The following is a 9,919-nucleotide window of genomic DNA, read 5'->3' on the forward strand; positions in this document are numbered from 1 at the left end:
ATTAGAGGGACATCAGCTGACCTCTCCTGGCGTAATCACCATCTGAATTTGGCCTCGTGGCAAACATTAATCACTGGCAAGCTGCTGCGGTGTATCAACATTAACATGGGCTGTTTGCTTTTCTCTAAGTGTTGGGACATCCCACAAGATCCAGCTGCTCATCCCGAGTGAGCTGCCGGGAGGGAGTGGCCAAGGGCTGCCTCCACGGGCTGCAGAGATCTCTGCTTTTCTTCCTGCCCCACCACAAATCCTGACTAAATCTGTTGAGGCAGCACAACTTGGCCTTAGCTCCACATTGTTATTTGACCAGATCAGCAGTCTGGAAACTGGGTCATTTTCTTTCTAAACATGTGGTTTAGAATTGTGCTGCTTCAAAGGACACTATCCAATGGTGTGAGACCAAACACTGGATTTGTAGTGAAAAAGCTAAACAACAACAACAGCAGTAACAACCAAAGTTCAAAGATCTTTGTAAACATGGAGCCCATAAGACACCCTGTCACAGTAGGGAAATAACAAAATCCATGCTCTCTATTTAGGGTAATTGAGGCATTAAAAGAGGAGACCCAAGATGTCTGGAGAATCACAGATGATGCTGAAATTTCTCAGCCACAGAAGTAAAACTAATTTGTCTCATATTTAGAAGTTCTTACAAATATACTTACGGGATTTTTAAAACTCTCACACAACTAGAGTAGGGAAATTCAAGTCTGCTTGTTATTTAGGTAACACAGTCAACATTCAAAATACAGGTTGCATGTACATTAAGTAACATATATAATAAGTGTGCACAGGAGTAGCAGGGCAGGCCTGAGAACTTAAATTTTAAATTATGTTGTACATCCCAAGTGATTTGTTTGTACTGCATCAGATCACCAGAAGCTTTTGGAAGATTGGGATTTTCTCTTTCTATCTCATGGTTTTATCTGTTACTGGCGCCAACAGTTTCCTATTCCCAGAGGGGTAAATGCTGAGATTTACCCCTCCAAAGTCATACAAGTATCACAAAGAGTCCTCATGGGAACATCTCCACACATCCCAGACTGACATTGCACCAGTAGATCTAAAGAGAAAAGATAATCACAGAAGGCCCAAGCTAAATATTTAATTTTTTGCTTTAAGCTTGTGCTAAAACTTTTCTTCAAGATGTGAAGAAGAAATGCTCAACCTGCTCCCATAATTTTACATCAGAGTTGTCCCCATCACCTGTCCAAGGATTATGCATTTCTAACAGATTTTTATAATTTTTAACCCATCCAGAAAATGTTTCTAGTGAATAATGCTCTTGGGCTGTCCTCTGCAAGCATCCATCCAAGTGGTGAGTGTCTGAGCTGGACACCCTCACTGCACCCCTACCCAATACATATTCTAGTGAGACCCCCCACATGCTGCAGAACACTGGTCATCTGTGAGAGGTTACCCAGGGGAGTGCTTTCACCCCAAAATATCCATACATTTCCTCCTGATGATGCAGAAGGTAACTAGGCAGTTCATGTCAATCCTTGGATATATAACTGAGGTTATTTCCTTCTTTTCCCCAATAAACAGCTTGATGAATGTTTTATTTGGTGTCAGAACAGGGTTTGGTGCTGAACCATAAAGTCAGACCCTGCTTCTTCTCACCCCCACCTCCCAAGAGCTTGTTTTAGGCACAAAAAAAGGCCGATTTAGGCCTGTGGCTGCTCTGAGCCCTTCCAGTGTTGCTCACAGCCACAGGAAATTAAAAAGTTAAAACCGAAGCCAGCAGGGAGAGGCAGTCTAGGACTGTGTGGGACCAACAAGGCCAGACTCCAGCAATTCAGAGATTATGTTCAACCCTCACAACCAAAACCCAAGATGCTATTTGTTGGCACTGAAAGATGGGAAACAACAGTCACCACCCCTTGCAGGAAACTTCTCTAGCTCTTGTCTCCTAAAGAAGTTTGAGTCTTATCTGCCCCCACCACTCCAGATGTCTCTGTGCAAGGCTGTCCTCCATGTTCACCAGTGGTGATAACTTGCCTCCAAAGTGGTTGATTTCTTTGCTAAGGCAAAAGAGTTGCCCACTTAAGCTGCAGGGTAAACAAATCCAAAAATCAAAACCAACATCCCTAGCATGGGGAAGTTCAGTGGGAACTACTGTACTGGATTGGAAGGATGGTTCGGCCCTATCAGGCCTTGTGCTGACCATATCTGCTTAGATATCCCAGAGAAATGTGCAGAAACCAACAAAAACTGATCTTTAAGGTCTCTTTCAACCCCAACCATTCTATGATTCTATCAAAAGAGAGATCACTGTAACTCCTCAGTAACCTGTCTCTGTATGAGTTTAATCTGGTCCAACCTCTTTGCTCAGATTTCATTTAGCTGAATATGTGTTCTCCAGACAGTCACACATGCAGTTTTTATCTCAGACAACAATGTGTAGCAGGCAGCTCCCAGCCTGCCTCACAGGCCCATGGGATAATTTGGAAAGGATCGTGGGAGGTCTCCAGATCAACTACCTGCTCAAGCAGCCTCAGCTTGGAGGTCAGACCAGGTTGTTCCATGCTTTACCATCTGGGCCCTGTAAATCTCCAGGAACAGAAGTGCCACAAGCTCCCATGGCACCTGTTCCAGCACTTCACCATACAAAATGGAGATAATTTTTTTATTTCCATTGATGAGAATCTGGATTAAGTGACCATGGAAGCAAGACTATAATGAGGGTCCCTCTGGGCAGTGAGTAGCTGAGATGAGTTATTTTGTGTGCCAGAGGGCGGCAGAAAGCCTTAACACTAATGCTTGTAGCATGTGTCCCCCACAAAACAATTTCTATAGTAACTACACCACAGAACATTGGTTGGTTTGCTCGGTCCCTTACTCTTGGATCAAGCTTCCCTACAATCAGGACTTGGATTATGAGCTGGAATGAAACAGCCCTCAAACTTTAACCACCACACAAGAAATGTGTAGGTCCATGGTAAAGCCAACAAGAGCTCCCAAAATCTGTATCAGTGACATTTAAACTTCAGAGTAGAAGGTTTCTCTAAATGATCAGAACCTCACATCTCTCTGTGCTACTATTTCTCTTCTGCAGACTCAAGAAATATCTAAAAAGGATAAGAACTTACTATGAAACCAGGCAAAAGCTTGCACACAACTCCTGTCCTCTCCTCCTGCAGACAGCCTTGGGTGAACTTAACCTCACCTTCATTAGCTGCATCCTACACCTGACACTAACCTGGAGGAAAAATAGCCTCCTCCCTCAGTCTCCTCCCAATCCATACATCTTCTGCTGCTTGAAAACTATTCTTGCCTCAGGCTATGCAAATCACAAGATTATCTGGGACTGCATTCCTCAGGTCTGACCAGGAAGAGGTGGTGATAGCTCAACCCCCATCATGGAAAACCATCACAAATCCAAATCCCTCCCTCCCAGTTTAGAAATCTATCCCAGTTTTCCCTGGGAATGTCCTGGGTAATGCCAGTTGTTTGGTTCCAGAGTTAGTGGCCTAGCAAGATGAACAAGAGCAGTTTGCACTCCTCTAAGAAACACAACCTTCGATAATTTACAGGCTCAGGAAAAGAAGCAACATTTGAGATCAGGTTTAGAAGGTCTCTTTCACTATCCAAGTGCCTGGAAACTTGCTTTTTATATTTAGTTGAAAACTGCAGTGCTGCAGAAATTGATGGGTCAGCCATAGACAGCCTGGTCCCATGTCCTACCATGTGCTTGCTTTACCCTGCCTGGTATCAAGAACAGACAAGGAAGAAAAAGAAGCGTAGAAGAACGTTAACAAAAAAAAAGCCATTTTATTGAAAATGAAATTAAAACTTCAAATTAATATTACAATCATGAGAAAATGCCAAACAATTCAATTTACAGTTGCAACATACAATACAAATAGTCCCTTTGAAGTTGAAGTAAACTGATCCACAATCATCGTCTGTGGCATAAAGCAGAGTGTTTGTACAATATGTGCATGAAAAGCAAATCTTGGGTGACAGCATTTGAAAAAATAAAAAATTAAAGCTTGTATTTACACAAAATGCTACAAATATTTTGTTCCAGCGGAAATTCAAGATTGGTAAAGCATATTTAACAACAAAAAAATTGGAATGTCACTCATATTACCTAAAGTTACTGTAAAAGTATGGTTTTGGCTGATATACTTAAAAGTACTGCATTAAAAAAAAGCAAAGAGTTATCTGTAAACATGGAAGTAAACAAACATCTAAAAAAAGTTCTCAGAAAATGTTAAACTGAAATGCATTCTATTTAAAAACAACAAGAAATTCAGGGGGGGCAGAGAATGGGACTTCTTTGAGCTCATGGCTGATCCAGGTTTAATTATTGCTTTTGCTCATGGCTTGCTGCTGCTGCTGCAGCCCAGAATGGGACAGAGCCTTGCTTTGCTTAGGGCGAAAGTGCAAAAATTCTCCCCACTCCTGATGGTACCTGTGGAAACAGGTAAATCTTTGCTCAGGGGACTGCTGGCAACAAAGGTTCAATGCTAAGAAAGACACAGCAGCTGGGCTTTTAAAGGAAATTATAAACGTCATGTGAATCATGCTGTTGGATAAATAATTTCCTTTACTCTTCTGTCCCAACCCACTGCACCCAATCTGGTTACCCTTAGAAGGAGGGAGAGGATTTAATCCTTCGTTCAGCAAAAGGGACATTGTGCCTGTTGTGCTGTAAGTAAGTCTTTGGTAGGATAAGAAGCTGGAAGGTAAAAAAAAAGGCAGTATATTTTCTTTAAGTCTATGATCGGTGCCAAAGACTGCCACTGCCCGAAGGGAAGGGCTGTCGTACCTTTGAGAAAACTCTGTTCTGCGATGCCAAGCACCTCACAAAAACTCAGATAAATTGATATGATTCACTACATAGCACTGGTTGGGTCTGAAAATCTGATTCAAGAGCATTTCCAAGTGAACTTGAAAGCATTTTCTGAAAGCTCTGATGAGCATCTCTGCCTCAGCCTGTACAACTCCCTCCACGACCAGCCTGATGTACTGGGACATATTTTCTAAAGGCACCAGGAGGGTTCAGGAGCTTGGGGATCTACTGAAAGTCAAGGGGCTGGTGCTCCTCTGTCCACAGGTACTTAGAAAATCCTTTCCTTCCTATCTCAAGCAGGCAGAGCCAGGTCAGACTAGGGCACTGATCTACTCGATCAGGCATGCGTGCCTTGACTGGACGGAGAAAACGTTTTCAACGTTTGTCCCTAAAGGTCCACTTGAAAAACTGCGGGGACACAAACAGAGTCCTGTTGGTATTGGGCAAAACAAAAGTCTGGTCTGTGCTGGATTTATCCAGAAACAAAAACCAAGTGCTTGAATTTTACAACAAAGTCTTAAGGAAAAAAAAAAGAAAATCTGGGTTGCTGCCTGCAGCCACTCTTAACAACATTTCGACACAAAAGCACCCTAAAAATTACTTAATATGCATACAGTAAACCTTAAAAAGCCCTTCTCAGCAATAACAAATAATGTACAAATATAGTACCTTTTATTAAATAGGAAACAGCTTGCACTGGCAGTACATCTCTTTTTCTCTTGCTTACTAAACAAAAAACAAAACTGAAATGTGTAACCAGACACTGGTTTTTTAAGTGCTGCTGAGACTAACAAACGTTACTTTACAGTTACAAATAAATGGACAGTGGTATGCTTCAAGCTACCACAAACCAACAATAAATAGAATCAATTACAGCTTCCATCTTTGAAGGAAAACTAAGTATTAGAAGAAAAACAAAGTGTCTTACTTATACTTTAAGCATACTTGGTATACAACCTTTAGAAGGCAAAGACTTTATTAATTTATTATTTTTAAGAGCACGTCATCACGCAGATTGGAGGGCTGTACCATGCTAAGGGCAGCTCGTTAACAGCTTCGCTGCTAACGAGCAGTGGTGGTGGTGTCTGGCTCTGTGTGGCTGTGCCCAACGTTGATTTGCTGCCATACTTTGGAGGTAGCCAAAGATCACCCAAGGAGCAGCTTGGAGAAGGCTGCGGGCGCAGTGACTGAGGCAGTGGAAGGAGGGAGCTTTGGCCAAGCCCACTGGCACATGCTGAACATCCCACTAAGCCAGGCTTTACACCTGCCTGGGGAGAGCGTGGGGAGGATGACTCAGCTCCTACCACACCCAGCCAATGCCATGTCACCTCCCTGACTGCCATGGCAGCCCTGGGCTGGGCAAAACTGGGGCTTCTCTGCAGGGTAGTTTGGCCACAGACAAGTTGTGGTTTGGGTGCTGCTTGTACCACCCCTGGGAGCCCCAGGGTGGCTTTGAAGGTGAGTTTGTGTCTCCTGTGCGGGCAGAGGTGAGTACTGCTGCCCTCATGCTCGTCCCTCTAACACGGCAACAGCCACATCAGCTTTGAAGCCACCACAGCATCTGCACGGCTCCCGCATTTAATGCTAACGGGTGGTGACTTGCTACCAGGCAGTTTCTGTCTCAAGTTTGAAAACTTTTAATTCCACCGGGTGGGCTGAAATTGCAAGGGGAGGGGAAAATGTTTCACCATTTCTCCCTTAATCCCACTTCTGAGATATTCAACAATTCATTATTTGCAAAATACGGGCTTTGAAACGGTTTTGATTTTTCTTTGGGAAAAAAAAAACGCTGTCGAAATCCAAATTATGCTGTCAAAATAGACCATTTTAAATATGAATCTTTTCAAATTTTGGAGTTCTGAGAAAAAATCCTTGGAGAAGAAGAAATTAGGGGAAGGGTGGAAAATATTTCATCCTTCCTACCATTTTTCCAGTGTCTCCACAACTACTGATTAAAAGGCAAGACTGTGTTGAAGGCAACCAGACAGCTATTAAAAATATTTTAAACACAATATTTCCTTCATAAGTTATATAAAAAGATCCTACATCCCAAATCATTTGATGTGGATGCATTTAGGTTGGGTTTGTTGTTTTTAAGTCACATTGTAAACTGGTTCACACTGGAACTGCTTTTCAGAGTTGGGTAAAGGTCTGAGGTTTACACTATTGCAGAAATGTAATAATAAAAAAAAAACCTAAACAAAACAAAAAACACTTTTAGAGACCGAAGTCAATATATCATTACATTAAGAAGCGTCTAAAGGGTCCAAATGTCATTAAATAATTATAAATATTCTTTTAAACTTAAATGTTGATTCATGTTAGCAAACAACCTCAAATTTTACACATTTATAATTTAAAAAAAATAAAAAAAGAAAATAGCCAAACACAAATACTATGTATACCATTTTGGCTCTAGTAATATATATTGCCATTTTCATATTTTGCATAAGTAATAACATTTGTTTTTTGTTTTTCATGGTTTTGGTTATTATTTTTGGTTTTTGTCTAATCGAAGGCAAAACGAACGGATACAAAAGCAAAAAAGGAAACCCCGGGCTTGGCTCACCTAACTTGAAAACTCATTCTCTTTAAGTACCCAAAAACAAACCAAGAAAGCAATGAACACAGAAATTCCAACCGTTATCCGCAGCAAGGCTCGGACAGAGTTTTTTGGGACAGCTGTTTTCGTCTGAATGGATCATAGCAAAATGGAAGCAACTTGCTCTTTGCTTTCCTTTTTATGTGCACCAATACAAACCAGGTGAATTGCACTACAGGTGTGGAGAGGGTCCCATACGTTGTATGATTGCAACTGTATCTGGAGTTCATGGTTAGTTTTGGTTTTCTATTGAAATAAAAGGGAATGCAGCCTTTGCCTTGCATCACCATGTTCCTCCTGATATCCGGGGAGTCCGTTCTCTCCTTGTTGGCAAAAGTACTCACTAGTTATTACAAAACTCTAGGGGAAAAAAAAAGGAGGAAAAATTCCAAAAAAAAAGGAGGGGATGATGGTGTGTGTGTGTGTGTGTGTGTGTGTGTGTAGAAAGTACATTTTAAATATAAAACAAGGTAAAATGCTTCCAAGGGGAAAAAAAAAAAGAAAATATGTGCTTTGATTCGCATAATCTGAAACATGGGTTGTGGTATGTTGGTAACTCTTGTGTTATTTATGGCCATTATCATCCCATCTACACAGTTGCACATATCGGTAAAATCTGGTTTTTTTTTAGAAAAAAAGAAACAAAAAACAGGCACTTCGTAGTTAGTTGACCATTTGGTGGTTTGGTGGGTTTTTTTTTTTTTTGGCTTGCGGAGGTCGGGCTGGCTACGGAAGAAATCTCAGTACGGCCTCCAAACGGACTCATCCATCCTGCCACTAGAATTCAAGACGGTTGGGGAGCTGCTGTGGCTGCCATCCGCCTCCACCCCGTCACTCTGGGTGGGCAAATTAGGGTTTAGCAGTGTGCTGCCGTTGGACGTGGTGGTGCACGGCGGGAGCATCCTGGAAGGGGAGCGGTCCCCTCCCGGCACCATGGGGAACTGGTATGATCCTGACGAAGTGCCATAGTAGAGATATGGAGTGCTGCTGGTCTGGAAAGGTCCACTTTGGTTTTGGGAAGAGCCGGGGTAGGGCGGTGGTAGGTAGGTGTGGTAGTGAGTGGTTGCGGACATACCCAGTGACATGCCTGAGGTGACTGGCGGTGTATAGGTAAAGGTGGCTGGATAGTGCATTCGTGGGTTGGAGAAGCGGCTCTCAGTGAGGGATGAAATGCTTGTGAACTGCCTGGGATCTGAAAATGGGCCCAGCTCTGAAGCACCTAAAAAATTATAACAAAAGACGGGGGAAAACAATTCTGTAAATACCATTTTTTGTATCACGTGATGATAGAATTTTATTTTTCTAAGATAACCCACTTCTTTTGGCCCCCAAGAAAACAGCAGATCATATCAAGCAACACATTGCAAGGAACAGAATCATACATCTGTCTTCTAGAAGCGCTGGGCCAAACTCATCCCTGGTCTAACTCCACTGATGCCAATGGAGGGAGCAGCATTGCCAACCTGAAGTGCTCAAAGGTCATGAGTCAGGTTGGGGTAAAAAAAAAATCTCAAAAATCAAGAGATTGAAAAAAGAGCCAAAAAAGAAAGGTGGACTTGGAGTTGATTTGCCTTCTGGTTTCAGAGTTTTGAGGGTCATGTGTCTCTGTTTTTTTCCTCGAGCCTCTTGAGAAACTCAGGTCTGGTTGCACACGAAAGCTGAGATTCCCACCTCAGCACAGGCTGTCAGGAGCTGGGGTTTCCAGAAAAGCAGAAATCACTTTGCAACTTGTAGTAAAGCTACAAGAGCTGGCAACACCAAGTTAACTGCACCACTGACACCAGGAGAGTTACACTGGGGGTGACTAAGACCCACTTCTTGCCTTAAATCAATTTATTTAGGTGAGAATCCACTCAGCTGCTTCCTTTGGCTAAAAACCAGTTTGCTGCATCCGAAGGATGGACAAGGCCATTAAGCTCATAGAAAAAATGCAGATTTTACTCTTCAGAGAAGTTGATGGAAAATTACAAGCCCAACACTCTTTTTGCCATTGAAAAAAAATTTGTTTTCGTATGTAGTCTCTGCAGTCTGGTTGAAAAAAAAAAGACCACACAGTTTATGACTACTGTGAACGTCTGGATGGTAAGGCTGTGAATTGGAGTCTAACGCAAAACAGGGATGGGTAAACTCATTTTGCCTAATTTCTAATCCCACATCAAACACCCAAAGCTTTGGAGCAGAACTGGAAAGCAAACGTTAGCTTGGTGATGTGCTTAGGAGATTGTGGGATGGACAGGAGCAGAAGACAAAGATGGTGAAAGCTCGTACTGAGAGCCAGAAGAGTGGAAAACAAAGAGGGTGTGGGAAAAGGACAGGGGGAAAGAGGGAAAGCCTAATGAGGAAGCAGGAGGAGGCAAATGCAATGGCCAGTATGCAGCAGACACATACATCTATAGAGAGCTGAAAAGAGCAGGGTATAAATAAAGGGGCAAATGGACCCTTCCTGCACTTTCTGCTGACACTCCTACAGCTTCACAGCCCTCGAGATCCAAGGGCTCACTCACCTCTTTGTCAGT

At 42.5% G+C, this 9,919-nt stretch overlaps 1 protein-coding gene across 1 annotated transcript in view; it reads right to left on the minus strand.

Moving 5' to 3' along the window:
* Positions 1–3,749: 3,749 nt before the first annotated feature.
* RUNX2 (RUNX family transcription factor 2) overlaps positions 3,750–9,919 on the minus strand; it is an 87,985-nt gene continuing 81,815 nt past the window's right edge. The window contains exon 6 of the mRNA XM_005424958.2: positions 3,750–8,622. Coding sequence (XP_005425015.1) covers positions 8,144–8,622 — 479 coding nt within the window. The 3' untranslated portion in view covers positions 3,750–8,143. The remainder of the gene's footprint in view (positions 8,623–9,919) is intronic.

Source organism: Geospiza fortis, unplaced genomic scaffold (genome assembly GCF_000277835.1).
Source record: "Geospiza fortis unplaced genomic scaffold, GeoFor_1.0 scaffold106, whole genome shotgun sequence".
Taxonomy (NCBI): domain Eukaryota; kingdom Metazoa; phylum Chordata; class Aves; order Passeriformes; family Thraupidae; genus Geospiza; species Geospiza fortis.